Source organism: Calonectris borealis, chromosome 1, assembly GCF_964195595.1.
Source record: "Calonectris borealis chromosome 1, bCalBor7.hap1.2, whole genome shotgun sequence".
NCBI lineage: Eukaryota > Metazoa > Chordata > Aves > Procellariiformes > Procellariidae > Calonectris > Calonectris borealis.
Window position 1 is genome coordinate 78312431 of NC_134312.1, and position 17528 is coordinate 78329958.

Sequence of the window (17528 nt, forward strand, 5' to 3'; positions counted from 1 at the left end):
GCTATTAGTCAGAGCTGGAAACTGTAAAGGACCTATGACCTTTTATAAGTACTCAGCAAAACACTAAGTTGCTGCTGGTCAGTTAAAAACAGTTTGGTTTTTAATAGTGATCTATGATTATTTTCAGACACAGATGAGTGAGGGGTTACCTGAGGCAACTTGTAGTTGTCCAGCCAGAACTGAAGTAGCCTGCGGTAAAGATGAATACAGGGAGGCTCGTACAGCTGAGGAGCTCAGCCGATGACAGGGCGCTTGCCCAGGGCCTGAAAGAGGAGCTCAGGACGGATGTGGGGTATTATGAAACAGCAGATGTCAAGGGGACAAAGCAAAGGGTTAAAACGAAAGGGGTCAGGCATGAGAGAGTGATGGCCGCATGGAGATCCAGCTAAGACACTGAAGTGGAATAACGTGAGCCAAGCATCAGTGAAAAGCAGCCAGGAGAAGTGGGCAGCAAAAAGAACAGCTAGAAGCTAGGTTTATTTCTAGCCTCTTGGCATGCATGAGACATCCTCTTCAGGTGTGCCTGATAGCTAGAGGACATGGTAGCTTTAGCTGTAGCTTTTTTGTCTCCAACTATTGTGACTTATGTGCTCAGTTCTTTGGGCTGGTGCCTCACCTGCCATCAAGATGGTGAGGCATTGCAGGATTTTGAGTAAGTCATTTTTTAGTCAATGTAACCCACCAATTCCCAAGATTTCAAGACAGTTGGATGAAGTGGTGAATACACCATTCTTCTGCTGGTGGCTGCTCTGCCCGCCAGGAGTACTTGAGAAGAAAATTTCATCTTTGTTCTACTCAGTGCTGTGCTAGCAAGCACTTGCAAGCGGGCTGTAATTCACAGAGCAACGGGGCAGAAACTGATGCAGGCTGCTCTGTGGCCTAGAAGCAGTCTCTGCTCCACGGGCTGTATTTCGTTACTGGTCTCCCTGGCAGGTTATTAACAGCAGGGATTTGCCACCAGTTTTTGCCACCAAAACAGTCAGGTTTTGCCACCTCTTTGCTCCCTAATACAGATAAAAAGGAGACGTGCAGCTTCACATCTAGTTTTGGGGGTGAGAAGCAAGAGGCATAACCAGCAAACGATACGCAAAACCAACTCCCTTTTTGCCACGTGCCGGGGTTTCACGAGTCAGGTCTTATCCATAAGATGTCCTCCATCTGCTTATAGAAACATGGCAAGCCTAAAACTCTGCGTCCTAATTTAGCTGGGCTGTCTGAGACATACCGGACCATCAGCAGCCTAAATATTTTTTCATGGCTGTGACTGTCTTTGGGGATTGCTTCATGTCTGGGTTTTTTACCAGAGCCTGAGGAAGTGAGGTAGCCATCATTAGGTGAAAAGTGGTGGGAGGTGGATGATTAATTTCTGGGCTCCTCTGTGACTCGCAGCCTGAACGCCTCCCCGATGGGCTGGGCTTGGCGCAGCGCGGTTTATGGTCATTTCAGAGCATTCGTTTGGAAGTGCTGATACTACCCGGTTATATTTTAAGTGTCTTTTTTTACCAAAAATTAAAGGATTTCAGTTATGGTGATGAGTAAAAAGATGGAGCTGGAGCCTCAGGGAGTGTGCAGCAATGACTGCCTAGTTGCACAGGTGCAAAGGCTGCAGGCAGGCTTGCATCTTACACCGAGTTGGATCTATGGGCGGTCTATCCGCCTGCATGCTACTATCACTGTTCACTGCCTATGAAGAAAAGAACAAGATATTAAAAATGAATATAACAGGATATAGAAATAAAGAGTTGTGATTGTGGTTATTCCATTGCCATGGTAAAATAAAGCAAGGACACTTGATACTTTTTTTTGTAACAAAAATTGTGGCAAATGTTACCAAAATAGAGTTAGGTGTCTGGCAACTTTGCAACTCATGTAGCCTACACTTTTAGCTACAATGTTTGTAATGGCTTCATAGTATTTTTTGTTAAAACAGATGTTCATTAAAAAAATGTTCAAAGCAATCCATCTTTGTTGTACAGCATGCAGAAGGTTAAATCTATAAACCTTAGCCTTAGGCAGGTTTTAAGGTTGTGTTTGAGGAGGACTCTTCAAGTCCTTAAATGCCTGCCTGGAGTGGCCTCCACTTTAGGACCACTTTGAGGTTTAGAGAAGTCCTATATATTGAAAAAGGAGGCTGTGGCCTTACGTGGGGTTACTAAACTCCCCGCTATCCTTCTGAGCGTATCTGTTCATTAGCAGTGCCAAAAGACGAATTCATTCTTTCCCCTGTGCTTTCAAATAAAGCCCTTGTGTCCTTTAAAAACTCAGTAGGAGTTTGTCGTTAACTTACTAAATTAACAGGAATGGAAACCTGAGCGGTTCGGTGCATCCGTTCTCGCTGGAATGACTTAGGGTTTTGATTCATCGGGTTTTGTTCCCAAACACAAGGAACATTTTGTTCCAGCAACATACTCGAGCGCAGCAGCGGGGGGCATGCACACGACTGGTGCCGCAGTTCAGCAGGCGGGGCAGTAACTTCATAAAGTAGCTACCTCAATAACCTGCAGTCTTTAGGGTATATGGCCCTTCTGGGAGTGCTTACGGATCTACGTATCAAAAATAGTAGCGCATAGGGTCCTTTTAATGCTTTCAAACTACAATATACAATTCTTTGTTTCCAAATTATTTAATTACAAGTTAATGAAGTAAGGGACTTGGATACTGTGTTATATGTAGAAATACGTGTCTCCCTTCTAGATGCTGAGTATAGACCTTTTCCATTTGCAACGGCATTCACATCTTCAGGACTCAAATCCCCATTATCCATTCCTTGAGAGTAGGGCAGACTCTTGTCATAATACTACATTATAATCCTTCCAAAGATAATGAGGTGACTCTTGTTGCATTTCAAAACAGTGTGACCAAGATGAGGATTTGATCCAGCAACTACACTCTTCCAGAAGTACTAAGGTACTTGCAGCTATTTGATATTGAGCTGTTTTGGCCCTCAATTGAGAAATAAATAGGTCAGGCAAGGCCTTCGAAAGGAATTTAATAGGTACATCTAACACTTGCAGAGAATCATGACACTCTCCTGCTAAAATGAAATTGGGTTCATGAAAGGTCACGGTTATCTTTTAAAGTAAGTTTTTGCATGTCTACAGAGCAAATATTGCATTAAAGATAAGGGTAGAGTGTCTGTTTTACTGATAATGCTCCAAGTTTTCTTTTTTCGTGCAAATTATGATATAGCTTCCTGCAAGCTAAGCAGCCAGCTTGCTAGATCTGACTTTTGCTTTATTGTTTATATAGTGACATACCAAACTAGTAAGACATCAAGCAGTAAGTACAAGAAGAACCATGAATTGCCGAAACAACAGGAAAATACTTTTAAAAATTATTTTATTGGTGACTTTTAAGTCCTGCCATCAGTTTTTTTAGAAACTATTGTGATGTGGGTAACAATCCCAAGTTGGCTTTACTCTAAAGCTAATTTTGCCTTTATAAGCACAATCACTTACAAATTTGGGAAAGGGTCTAAAAAGGACCTCATGTGTCTTTAAGTGTATATAGATATCCATGTAGATAGATGTATAGATGTCTATACAGGTATATCTATATTTACATACATCTATCTATTTACATACAGATATAGGAAGCCTTTATAACCATACTTTGCTCCATCCTAAACTTCCACCAGAAGTGCCTTCCCACTGAATTAGAAGGTGTCACACAAACAAATGATTTCGCATGTGGCACAATGGATGGGGTGGAAACCTCCGGTGGAGAGAAGAGTTTAAATGCACCCTTGAGGCTGGCAGCTGAAGCAAAACAGAAGCTTCCCCTGGCCTAAAGCTGCTCTGCTTTAGGAGGTGTCCATCCTTCCTCCTGAAGCTCCTTGCCCCCCTCAGCCCCATATAGTGCCGAATTACAGTACCTTCTGAAGTGAGGTTTGCACGCTGCTGTGGTAACAAGAGTTGGCAGGTCAGTTACAGTTTCAGACCCCTTCTCTAACCCAGTTATGCTGGATGCTAATATCCATGAGGCAGTAATAGCTGGGACTCTGCAAGGCACCCCAGGGCCTTGGGATCTGCTGGCTGCTGCAGACCCTGTTGCTGTGGACTTGCTGTTCCCTGCACCCCGCTCCCGGCTGGCTTGGAGGCACTGGTGCCACAGCAAGCCCCCCTCTGGCTGCCTTCAGCTGCACCAAGTGCAGTACCAGCCATGCCTGGGGTTCACTAAAGAAGCAAAATTGGAAGAATCGCAGAATTGGAAAGCCCCACTTTCTTAGATAGGGTTGTGGTTCACCCCTGCCCCTATGAACTGATGAACTATGGGCTGGTGTATGAACCTGCAGCTACATCCTTCCTGGGCCATGATCTTAAAACCTCGTGAAGAGGAGCAGGGGCTGCCTTACACCCCATGACGCAACCTTTGACAGCCTACAGCCCGGACCCCGGGGTCAGGACACTTCCCAGCCATGTCATGTCAACACAGTTGCAGCAAGGACCAGCTGGCTTAGCATCAGGGGACATTTGCCTTCGTAAGCAGCATGCAGTGACTGCAGCGCTGTCACTGGGCATGGGCTGGGGCAGGGGCTGCGGCCAGGCGGAGGTGGCCCCAGCTTGCTCTGAGCCTGCAGACACTCCTCTGGGCCACTCGAGCTGGGGTAACTCAAAAATAAGTGATGGTGTCGTTCAGGTCATATGGAAAGTTTGAGTTTGGAAAGCTGAGATAGTCCTTGCTGAATATTGGGATGTACATGTATTTGGTTAAGTAGAGGTCCGGAGGATGTTTGTCATTGAATAACACAGCAGAAAGAAATGCAGGAAAAACGCTCTTTTACAAGTTCAGGACATGGTCTGCAGCCTGTTGCACTCTTGCTCTCACAGAAACTCCACACTGAGAAAATGGTTTAAGGGAACTGCCCCATCGGGCGCCTGCAGGAAGGCCTGGAACAATGGCTAACGCAGGAAGGATGTTGCAGGTGGATACGGTGCGTTTGTGCCAAGGTGCAGAGCAGAAGAAAAGTCGCCACGGCTGTAGTGGACGCCAGATGTTTTATGACTTTTCAGTATGTTTTGAAAAGCATCCTGTATGTTCATATTCTCCCAAAATTTTACAGGACATAGCACATCTCTAAAGATTGTTATTCATTATTTAAAACCCGCTGAATTGGAATCCAAATTCCATGCATTCTCTGTTGGCCATTATTTATTTTCCATTCACAAACTTTTATCAAGTAACGCCAAGCGGCATTCAGGCAGCACAGCAGCCAAGAGGTGAAGTAAGCCATTCACAAACACGTTGATAGTCACCCATAAACACTGGTTGGTGAATCATACTTAACAGCAAATACATCCTGAACATCAGGACCCTTTCACATGCTGAAGGAAGTGTTGCAATTCTACTCATTTGATCTGCATATTGCTCTCTGGAGGCTTTCATCCCAACACGTTTCTTTTTACAGTAACTCAGGGACAGATTATGAAATCTGGAATTCTGCTAAATTCAAGCAAACTTCTTGCTGAGTATGACATTTAGGATCTTAATTCTGCAACAAGATATGTCAAACATATGGCCACATAGCAACACACTAAAATGTGAATTTACTTTGAGTTGCAAGAGGAATCCTACACGAGTATACAGGGCTCTGCTCAGACAACGCAGGAGCACACACGTGCAGCTGTAAGTGGAAGGGAGACTACAGCTCCACAGGGTTTTCCTGTCACCTCTGCAGCCTTATAAGCCCATTTGTGGGTGGAAGTGCAGAGTTAACAGGTAAAGGCAAAAGATTTTGCCTCTGGGTGAATCTTACCCTGCTAATTATAATGTGACTTTTGCCTGGAGAATGGCAAGTGCCAGGGAGAGGGTGAGGAAAGAGATACAGACCTCTTCACTATAAATATTTCTTGTTGAAAATATCCTGGAAGAAATATTTCTGAGAGTCTCTGTTTCACCTTTTTCTTAACCCTGTTGGCGTTGCTTAGATGGCAGTGACACCCTGTGGTACCAGCCGCTGGTGCAGCACTCAGCGGTAGTTCATTCAGGAAGTCAGTATAACAAAAACTCCAGGGATGTTTTGAATTCATCTTCACAGACCACATCCTCCATCCTCCCTGAGTGCCTTTACACTAAGCAGGATGTACCTTTCTGGATTTAAATGTCCTGGAAGTAGCTACTGCCTCTTTCTGAGCATTTGTGCTGTGCCCGCGTGGCGAGTCTCTCTGGTTCGACTCACATCTCTTGGCTTTACAGTAAGAGGAATCAGCTGTAATAACAAACCAGTATCGCATCACGGTGCACCTTTGCTATATAACTTAGTGAAGATGCTTGCTGCCTCTCTGCTTGCCCCGGTGAGCAAGGAAAGCTTGTGGTTGGAGGGGACAGTGCTCATCTTGGGTGTATTCTCTCTTTCAGGGGGTTCACGAGTCGAAAGGTGTGACCGAAGATTATTTGAAACTGGAATCCCTGATCCAGAAAGTCGTTTCTCCTTACTTGGGCACATACGGTCTGTATTCCAGTGACGGACCCTTCACACACTCTTCCTGTATCTTGGGTAAGAATAACAGAGACTCAATTTGACACAAGCACAGAGGGCTTCACCAAAACCTCGGTCCACACAGGGCCAGGGCCCACACGAGAGAACACTGCCAGTATTGATGCAACGCGGTCAGGCTCCTTTTCTAAGGCCATGCTCTTTGCAATATGCAAAGTCACAGTGAAACTTGCCCGTGCCAGAAGATGAAAACAAATCATCATAACAGTGCTCATTAATAAATCTGTGAATCTAGAGTGTGTTTAGCATTTCCATTCTACCTTTTAATGAGAGAGCTTTAACAGAAGATGCTTTATGGACAGTGAGAGAAAGAAGCAAGAAGCCATTTCTAGAGTGCTGAGTAGTGTCTGTTCATTTGTGCACAAAGATCATACAGGGCTGTTTAAAGCAGGGAAGAGAGTAGGAATTTGTCTTAGAGAAGGCTAACCGGTAAGCCTTCAAACATGTAAAAGCTTTCTGCAGAGTGGAAGGTAATAAGCTGTTCTCTAGAAACAGCTAGAGATAAGAAAAATAAAGTGGACCACACATAGCAGGGGAAATTCAGATTACATGGAAGGAAAAATCTCTAATGTCACATAAACCACCTCTGGAGGCTGTTGAATCTTCACTGCTAGAGGCGCCATATACATGTCACATACATAGGTATCCAAGGAGGAAGGTGGGTAAATGTGGTCCTGCCTGGTGGCAGAGGCTGAGTGAGTGACATTCTTGAGTCTCTTCCAGCTTATTTTCTATGATTCTTTGAGCTCTGAAGCATTCAGTGACTTCTGTGAAGGCAAGATTTGACCAAGATGAAGATCTTTTGAATATCCCATGTAGTAACTGAATCTGTTGAAGATGCAAGGGGGATACTACCAGTGTAAATCAAAAAGGAAATGTGGTAGTACCTGAGTGTTTTAATGTAAATACTGTGAAGGCCTGCTTGCATAGAGAAAACAGAGGGGAAAATAAGTTCAATTGTGTGTTTTCTATGCAGTCAGTTTAATCTGTTTGCTTGTCAGAAATGGTCAATAAGGTAGTTGATTTTCCCTTGAAGCTGAATGGAAAAATGGTTGTATTGCAGCAGGCGTTTAAGAAACAAATCAGTTTTATGTGAATAAATAGAGGCCAATTATTTATGGAAAATGGTTCAGGATCACTACTTTGTATTCATTGCTTACCATTAAAAGGCCGCAAGCATTTAAATGGAGCCCCAAATTGACATTTTGTGAATACAAGCTTTTGTATGTCAGGACAGAAAAAAATGCACCCAAAGAGAACAAAACTCCAGTGGAATGGATTGTTAGAAAATAAATGTTGTATTACATGACTGCAGAAGATAGGAAGGTTTTGGTGGACCAGGCACTTCCCCTTGCTGCGATCTGGGGTGTAGATCTGTAGCAGTACCCTTGAATAGGTCTTACTATAGTCAATGAACCTCAAGGGAGCTGAGTGCATAAGTCTCTGCTGCTTTTAAACTAACGCATCTGGTTGTGTCCAACTATTTTGGTAACATGGTTTAAAGCTGTGACATACTATCCTTGGGACTGGTAAGGACACTGACCTCTTTTCTTCCCTGTCTGGCTAGCACACCCAGCCTTCCCTTCCAGCCAAGCCTTGGTGTGACCAAAAAGCCAGAGTTCTTGTGGCAGGGCAGCCCCAGGGAATCTTTTCTGTTTGCCAGGTCAAACTCCTAACAAAGAAAAAGTCAAAAAGTGAATTTGGCTCAGCTGATTTCACTGCTGAGGCAGACACAACTGCAAAATACAATCTTAAGTACAAAAACTGGCTTTTTTAGTAGTACAGCATATGATTGGAATTTGTGTCCAGGTAAGCACATAATTATACATAAGTATAATTTTAGAAGAGACTTGCATTTGTAAAGGAAATTGCGGGTTTGCAGGGGAACGTATACTAGCATCTGATTTAAAGCAGACAATTTATATGCAGTGTGGTTGACTTCCAGAATGTAACTTGATTTCCTTCTCCAGCCGTGCCCTTTTCATGGGGGTGGCAAAGTGAGAGTAGCAGGAAGAAAGCTTCGAAAGTGAGACCTATTATTCACACCACTTGTGTTTTTTAGCACAAGTGAATCTTGAGCACTGAGGTCTGCAAAAAGCCTGATGGTCATTTTGATCTAGCTGCCAGAGAGTGCTCCAGCCCTAAACCACCGGTGGTGGATCTCTGTGCTGACTTGCTGCCACCTGCTGCTCATTCTTTGGAAAGAGCACACTTGGTTAACAGCAGCATTCATACAATCACTGCCAGATCGAGTGCAGGTTTGTTCCCCAAAAAAGTTGCTGTGAGCACTGCCCTCCAGTTAATGTTTCCAAACACTCTTGGTGCTTTCTCCTTGTGTGGTCTCTGAACAATGCTTTGAATCTAAGTTTTTCCAGAATTATTAGTAAGACTGCCTGTCTTAACCCTTGTGCCCCAAATTTGAAGAGACCTGATTTTCCCAGGGTGGGTGGAAAAGTTAGATTTCAACTACTAGAAATTACTGGTGACCTTTATAGCCTGAATAAGAACAGAATTGCGCTTTCTGTTCTTGTCTAAAGAAAGTATTTGCAATTGTGTATCAGGTCTCCCACAATATTTACTGTTTTACTCCAGCTGCTGAAGTTGTATGAATATAAGGACATCTCAGCTATTATTTGTAAAGATATGTTTGGGGTCTTCAATATGCTAAAGAAATCTAGGAAATCTGAATCCTATGGATCTGTAAAACCAGCAAAATATATTCTTTTAAAAAAGTTTTTGTCAGTCAAGAAAAGCTCATGAATATTCAAGCTTTGACTTTTCTTTTGAACACTTGTAATTATTAGTACCACAAAAATGGGAGACTTTGTAGATATTACTCTGGATCTTTCTCTGTTTACAGAGAAGCGGTTCTTCAGGCGTTCAAAATCGGGTGACATCCTTGCCAAGAACCCCGTGGTGCGATCGAAAAGCTACAACAATCCACTGCTGACGCCAGTGGCCGAGTATGAAACCGAGGGCATGGCTGCCAATGGAACGGGCATCCGAAGGCACTCTGTTTCAGAAATGACCTCCTGCCTGGAGCTACAGGGGTACTCCAACCTCACCACCATCATGGACAACGGTTCCAAGAGCTCCATGACAGCCACGAAAAGCTCGCTGTCAGGAGACCAGGAGAGGCCCAGCACCGGCTCAGTGCAATGCTCTAGCAAACTCAGCACAGTTGAGCAACAGAAAGGACTCTTCCACTCGATGGACGACCCACGTAGGTCTTTTGAGCTGGACAGGGACCCTTCCTTGATTCCAGTTCCCTCTTCCAGCCCTGAGAACATAGTGGATCAGATTTTGGAGTCGATGGACTCTGATTCTGAAGGCATTTTTATTGATTTTGGCCGAGGCTGTTCCAATTCATCAGCATACAATGTGGATGTGAACAGACAGAGCATCATGTGAAGGACATTGGGAGACAAATCTTGGGTTTTAATATTATATATGAAAGTTACTAACGCATTGAGTCGGATTATGGACAAGCTATATATGTCTAGGGCAGAACCTCTGTTGTAGGTCATCACAGCTGTACTGAAGTACACAAACACAAGTTTACAGCAGACAGGAATCTGCTGCGAGGGGGAAGAAACTCCAACCACTTCTCCCTGTCCCCATCACTCTGCAGTCAGATTTCCTATTGTCTTTATAAACTTAGGGGCTCACCAGCTGACAAGCGTCTGGTAAAATCCTATTAGTGCAGCTGGCAATGTTCATTCAGTAAAACAGCCTAGCAAATAGCTGTGTTCACTTTTAATTTTCTCAAGAGATTTCCTGTAGACGGCAGGTTGTTCTCTGAACTGTAACACTTCAGCCAGAGTAAAAAAATATCCTTTTAAAAAACCAAAAAACCCCAGACGCTGTGGGCCTTCATGCCACAGAATACAGTGATAAAGAAGTCTCTTTTAATCTTTTTCTTGTACATCTTGTATGCACTCCTTTGCCTAGTGGCGAGTTAGAGTTCTTGAAGAAAGGCAAATAAACAGAAATGTGCTACCTGATGTCACACAATGCCTCATGTCTCATGTTCTGTTTCACAGCCAATACCTTGTGTTTGTGAGAGAGTTGTCTTGAAACTGGCTTTTAAGGCCATGTTAATTTGCTCTGAACGTGGCACTTCCAAGAAATCTGTGCATGGTCGACTCCTGGAGCATCCGTTGTATGAAAAGGTTCCAGCAGAATTCAACTTACGTGTTTCCTAAATAAATAAAAATAGGGCCTCTTGGTGGAAATCCTCATTATATGTTTATATTCTTAAAGAAATATAGTAATGTATATACTGTCAATTATGTATTGATATTTGAGGAGTGTGAACCTTGCAGCTCTTCTCATCCTGAGCACTCCCAGCTCTTTGATGCTCTCTCACAGTAACATGGTGTTGTAAGAGCTATGTCCGTGGTTTTACAGAGGATTGATGCACATGATACTAAGGTGAAGTAGAAGTCCTGATGTCTGATAGATTTTTGATCAGATGGCTTTACAGTGAAGAAAGAGCTACTTCAGGTCACTCCATTCTAGGCATCTCCTCTGGAGGAGAGAGTCAGTCGGTAACTCCTGAGCTGCTCAGCAGAGACCGGTCATTAGTTCGGTCTGGCAGCGCCTGGCACTCTAGCTCAGATGCTCAAGGACTCTCCAGCTTCGCTCTGCACTTGCACTGCTGACCCCAATATTCACCAAACTCTTCCCCAGGCTTTGATTATGGTTCTAGGCTCAAGGCCCCACTTCTGATGCTTAATTTCCTTTGGCCTTCCTACTTGATCTTTTGGAAAGTGTGAGCTCAATCTTTTGCTACTGCCCTGCTTCACTGCTGGAGATTTCAGGTTCCAGATAGATGTGCAGGGTCCCCATAACACAGAGATTTGAGAACCTCAGAAGCCAGCTGAGGAAGGAGGCCCATAAATGAGGCAGAGGTTTGGTGTCTCTTTTGCTTCTTTGTGTTTGGCATGTTCAGCTGGGTAGCCTCCCCTACAGGGAGGTCATACTTAGAAGTTTCTTCTACACAGAGATAAATAATTGCTTCTATGTCCCAATAGTCTCAAACCTAACAGCCAGGGAACACACCTGGATGGGACCATCCCATGTGGGGCAGAGTCAGTGCGGAGGTACTTAACACCAACAGGCAGAAATGCAGGTGCAGCAGAACATACCCTCAGCAAGAGCAACTCCGGTCCTGGGGGGATCTTTGAGGTCCAATAAACGAAACGGCTTAGGATGCAGACACCTAACTAGCCCTCTGGATCTGCACCTAAAAGTTGCAGATTATCAGGTCACACATTTGGCCGCTTCCTGGCCATGGGGATGCCTGTACAATCCCGCAGTCGTGCACCGGGGCACACTCAGGAGTACTTCACTCCTGATGGGGCTGAGTATGTTGGCAGCTCGCTCACACCTGAGGTTTATCAGGTTCCTACCAACTGGTTGGTGCTACCAATGGGTGTTTGCCCAGCCTCTCCTAGCTGTGGGCCATGATGAGCCTGCAGTCTCAAGGCACATTTGTTGCCAGATTTGGCCCTGTGCAAACCACAGGAGAGAGAGGAGGTCTCACTGAACTTGGATCCAATATATGACAGGATCAGGGATTTCCAAAAGTGTCCTAAAGTGGTACAAGCCCCCACGCTGGCGCCCTCAGTCTCCACCCTCGTTCCTTCTGACAAACGCTGTTCTATTTCCTGAATTATTATTTAGGTTGGAGAAAAAGAGTATCCACAGCCTTGTTCTAAGGACACAGCACAGGGGAGGTGAAGATAGATTCAAACCCCTACAAGAAAATTTTAAAAACATGGTGGATCAAGGCCTTTGCACACCTTCTTCCCTTAGGGAACATTAAATGTAGTAAGAGTCATAAGCTTACTTAATTACTGGGGAATATTGAAGCACAGTTGCAACTGAGAAGAGAAAGGGACTGCTAGGGCCCTTCCCACCTGAGCTTTTCCATGGTTAGTGCCCTCCCCTATGATAGGAGACCTTGAATCCCCTGGTATGCTGGCAATGAACTAACCTCTCCCACCTTGCATGCATGGAGCTAGTGAATGAAAATGCTCCTCTAGCTGTTTTAGAAGGTTATTTAAAGATTGGGTTCAAGACAGTGACCACATAAGAGGACTATTCCTAACAGCCACCTCAGAAAACCTTAAAGAGGAGCAGGATTTAGGAAATAGTCTTGTCTTCGGTGTTTCCTCTTGGCCGAGGCAGGCAGCCTGGCACCTGTTGTAAAAGCCTGTTCTTGGATGCTTCGCCTTCCCACATGCGCTGTGTGGCGAACCAGCTACCCCAGAGCGTTGCAGCATCGCAGCCCAGCACTTCCAATCTAGCTTTTACATTTCTAACTCTTACACTTAAAGTGGGCTTTTTAGGGTCAAAGCTCTAGCAGCAGAAAGATCTAATATAAGCTTTCATTAGCAGCACGTAGACTTTTCAGCAGATACGGACCAAGCCCTGTTCACCAGGACTACACTGGAGAATGGGAGAAGAGCAAAGCAAAGCAAAGCCCAGCCCAGCCCCGCCCCGCCCCGCCCCGCCCCACTCCACTCCCAAAATTGTGATTACTGGCTGTGATAGGGTTGAATGAGTATTTAAGGAAGTTGGGTTCCGCCTTGTTGGGATTTATTACTTGTTGTTAGGTGTTGGGATGTTCTGTGAGTGCTGCTGAGCTGAAGTAAAAGGCTTATATTTATCCTCTTTAGGATGAAGAGGCTTTCAACTGGCTTCAGTTAAGGTGAGTTAACCTGATGATGCTGTAATGGAACAGGCTGAGCTCTGCTGTTGCTGTGGTTTAGAGCTTTCTGAACTCAACTTGCCTCTGCTAGCAAATGTGGCGTTCGCAAAAGTGTTTTGTCTGCTATGCTAAAGTTCTACTACTGGGGTAATGACTAAAGATGGAGCAAATGCATTCTGACTCTAAGGGTTCAAACTGCAGTTTCAGGGCTATTTTTTAATTAAAGAAAACATAAACTCAGCAGGCTTGTTATGAAGAGCAGGAAAATCTGAAGTCAGAGCTACGTTCCCTACTGCAGTGGTGATAGAGTGGCATTTTGTCTCTCCTTCAAGTTTATATTAAAATACTTAGGCAGATATGACTGTAAATTGAAAAACTGGGTGTGGTGGTCTAGCTAATCCCTGTGAAAGCCACCGTCTCTGTTGTCCTCAGAGATGAAGTTTCCCACCAACTCGTTCCCCAAGAAGTGGCATGACTGAGGGCACTACGTGCTCTGTAGAAAGGTGTAGATGGACCTGTGCTCCAGCTCTGTGCTTTGAGCTTTTGTGCAGGTCTGCTTTGTAGTCGCAAGATCATGCGTGTGAATGTGCAAGGTGTGGAGGGGCATGGAGTCAGACGTAGCCCTGGGAGGACAGATCATGTGAGTGATGCTGAGCCAGGCGTGTGTGGGCAATCAAAGCCCAGTGTGCCAGTGTTCAGTGACTTTAAATGCTGCACAGATGTGAGACTACCCTAATTTGTGATCCTTCTACCAGTAATCCCAATGCAGACAAGTCAGGGATGTGGTCTTCTTAGGGACAAATCATGGAGTCATTACAAAGGAAAAATGTGTATCAAAGAGAATAGTGCAGGTTCTTGCCCAAATGTATTTATGAAGTGATGGCTTTCAGCTTTCAAATGCTGCTACGTGGCAGTGTCCCAGTGCACCAGTTATCACTTTGTCCCTAAGGGGGCGTTCTCAGTATGCCAGTTATTCCTCCCCACCCTTCCTTTGTTATGGTAAACTGTGGCATTTTTTATCCCAATCCAAAAGCTCTCTGCTCTTTCCCTGGTTGGGATGGGTTCCAAAACCCTAGGAGGGATAATATGGAGCAACAGTTAGCACTCGCAGCTCCTGTCGTCTGGCACTGCAGGGTGAATGTTATGCAAGCAAAAGGAACAGGGAGACTAACCTAGTGAACAGCTGCTGAGCTCTGTGGAGAAATAATACAGCTCCCTGGAGCACAACTGGAAATAGCAGAATAATTGGCTGCAAATAATGCTGCCCAAATAGAGGCCTTTTTTTTTTTGTAGAAATGGGGAAAATGACTTTCCATTATTCAATTAGCTCCTGGCAAGCTGCTTTTGATAATGCTTTTGACTAAAACACACACACTTGCTGATACTGTCTGAACCATTAGTTGTGGTGACAGAAGAGCTATGGGCCACCACCTTCTAGGGCCACCTTCTTCTAGGGCCACCATACAAACATGCGAGTATAGGAAAATATCTGATCTCTCTCTAAAGTTCTGGTTAGAGATGTATGGATTGGCCTTTTATTGGGATAATATCCTGTAAAAACATCTTGGAAATAAAGATGTCAGAAAGCCTTTAGTGTTATTTTTGAGCTCTGGTCTGCAGAGGTGTGATGTCATTCTAGAACTTTTCTCAAAGTACCAAAATTTGGGGGGAAGAGGGGGGGAATTAGAAACCCAGATATCAGTTGAGCTGGCAGTGCTGCAAATAATATACGCAGCTGTTTTAATAATAAATAAATCCTTGTCACCATGCCTTCCAGGAGAATAAAATGCTTGGTTTACAATTGAAGTTTTGTTTGCACCTTTCCACAAAGGAAAAAATACACTTCTAAACAGGGAATAAATATATTTTTGTCTTGAAGAGCCTTCTAACATCCCTTTCTCTTCCCGTGGCGTGGTAGCCACAGCAGCAGGTTGCTGTGCTCAGTGGTTTGCAAGTTCTTAGACTCCTCTTCCCGTTCAAAGCGAGGAGACGGTGCTTGGGGCTCAAAGAGCAGGCCAGCATCTCCAGCTGGGCGCAGGGTGAAATGCGCCAAGAAAGCAGCTGTGCCATTGTGTCCTCTAAAATCCAACTCAGGTTAGAGCTGCTCGCGGCAGTTTGTTTGTCTTAACTGGCAGCAGGCTTCGGAAAAACACAGACCACCTGATGTTTGTTGGGCTGCTGCGGATTGGCCGCCAGCCCACCTTCCCAGGAAGGTGATGTGGAGAAGAGCTGCTGTGGAGTAGCTGCTGGAGGCATCCAAGGTGTCTCCTAGTCCCTCCGTAGGGCCTGAAGGACCTCCGGTTTCTGCCCATTTTCTGACGTTACCGACGGATTAGGGATCTCTGAGGGGCTGAGGTTACAACAAATGATTGAACTCCCCAAGCTATTGAGAGGAGTGCCAGAAAGTGGTTCAAATACTTTGTGTGGTCCCAGGGGACTGCAAACAAGTGGACACGAATTCTCCCAGGTGCTCTGTGTTGGCCTTGTTGCTCCATCAAAACTGATGTTTAAACTCGACTGGTTTCATCAGACTCAGAGTCAGGCTAATGCGTTGTCTCTCTGAAATCCCCCACCTGGCTTAAAGCTGCTGCTTACTCCTCTGTATTGCCCTCAGAAGCCACATTTTGGGGAGATCTGCAGAAAGAATTTAGCTTTGACCCACTAGCTCAATGTCGTAATTACCCTGGCATGTTAATGTTCTTCAGGCAGGTAACTTGACTAGTAATTAAATAATGAAAGTAGCCTATTCTTTCACAAATGGTGCACCCCTCAGGTCTTGTAGTGCATAATTGGATTAGCAAATTGGCTGCTTGCCTGCCTATAGCAGGATTGCTTACCTGAGAGAGGAACTGCCAGGATGCTCTGCCAAAGCCAGAGGAGAGGGAAGGGAAAACTGGGTGTGTGAACAGCCGTGGAACTGCTGGGCTGATAAACCTGCCAGCAGTTTATTGTTAGTTGCCTTTGTAAAATGAGGGGGCTAAGTTTATATTTCTATTACTGAGGGTCTGCGTCAGCATTTTCACCTTAAGATTGCTAACTCTTCCAGAACATATGTGTTTCCTAATTATTTTTTTCCCTTGCAAAAGCAGTTAGCCTTAGGCAGAGATTTAGCTAGATTTCAAAATGTATTCCCTTTATAAGCCCTAGCCCTCTGAACTCTGGGTTTGGAAATCAGGATTTAAAGGGAATTTTTAGGGCATTGTTGTCTTTACAATGAAGATTAGTCTTGGGATCAGATTGCTGGGCTGGAACTCAAGAAACTGGGATGGCTTAATTCCATGTCTTCCACAGCCTTTTTGCATATATTTAAGTAACTTAATAGCTCTATACCTCTTCAGAACATGAGGATAATGTTCTTATCTGTCTTTCTCACATTTTAAATTGTCGAGTGGATTGTCTGTTGCTTAAAAGTTTCATGATAAAGCATGCACAACAAGAGGAGAGGAGGCAGCGTATTGAAGAATGATTGAATGTAAATTAGCAATGCAACCCTAACTTTTGTGTATTTAACTTTGTTACCATCATATTCTTTTAATGTAGCTGCAACACTGATTTAGGTCTATACATGCTAATTAATTTTTATTTATGATCCATTCCCTATCTACATGCCTTGTTTGGCTTTTCTCCTCAACAGCAATCTTCACTGACACGTTTTACAATGACACTAGGCTCTGTTTCTTTAGCTGATATTACCTCTTTAATACTCCGTGAGCTTTGAGCACTTCATGGCTTTTTTCTTCTTTCAATCCGTGTTACTTTGTTCTTATCAGCATCAAGCTTCTTATTGCCCATTACTCTAAATAGTTTAGGCCCTCTGAAATTCCTCATGTTCTGTCCTCAATATACTCAGTAACCCCCCAGGAGCAAATATCTCTGCTTCACGCTTCATCCATCTCTTCCAATCAAAAAACTGGAAGGCATTAGGCTTGATTTCCAATGAAGAAAATTTATCTGCCCACTTGCAGTAGTTTTGTGGAGAATTGAGATCATAATGTGCTGTTCTTCATGATCACTTGAACTGTTTTTTCCCAGACACAGATGTAAAGGTTGCTAGTTTATAAGTGTTTGGGTCATACCCTCAGGCTTATGTTAAAATACAGGTAGGGATGGTACTTGTGCTCTCTGGTTCTCTACAATAATGTCTGTCTTTCATAAATACTCCATTTGCTGTGAATTATTAAGCCACTTCATTCTTAAACCTCATGGAGATGCAATCATCTGGGATGGTAAGGCACTAGAGGAAGCTGGCGAAGTTGGTAGCCTCTTGGGGTATCCACAAGCAATCCCTTTACATGCGAAGATAGAGTCGTAAAC

At 44.2% G+C, this 17528-nt stretch overlaps 1 protein-coding gene across 3 annotated transcripts in view; it reads left to right on the forward strand.

The window, feature by feature from the left end:
- The window catches only part of PRR5 (proline rich 5), a 93749-nt gene extending 83239 nt beyond the window's left edge, over positions 1-10510 (forward strand). For all 3 annotated transcript variants that reach the window (XM_075161890.1, XM_075161898.1, XM_075161878.1), the window contains 2 exons: positions 6358-6496; positions 9357-10510. In XM_075161890.1, coding sequence (XP_075017991.1) covers positions 6358-6496; positions 9357-9907 — 690 coding nt within the window. In that variant the 3' untranslated portion in view covers positions 9908-10510. The remainder of the gene's footprint in view (positions 1-6357; positions 6497-9356) is intronic.
- The last annotated feature ends 7018 nt before the right edge of the window (positions 10511-17528 follow it).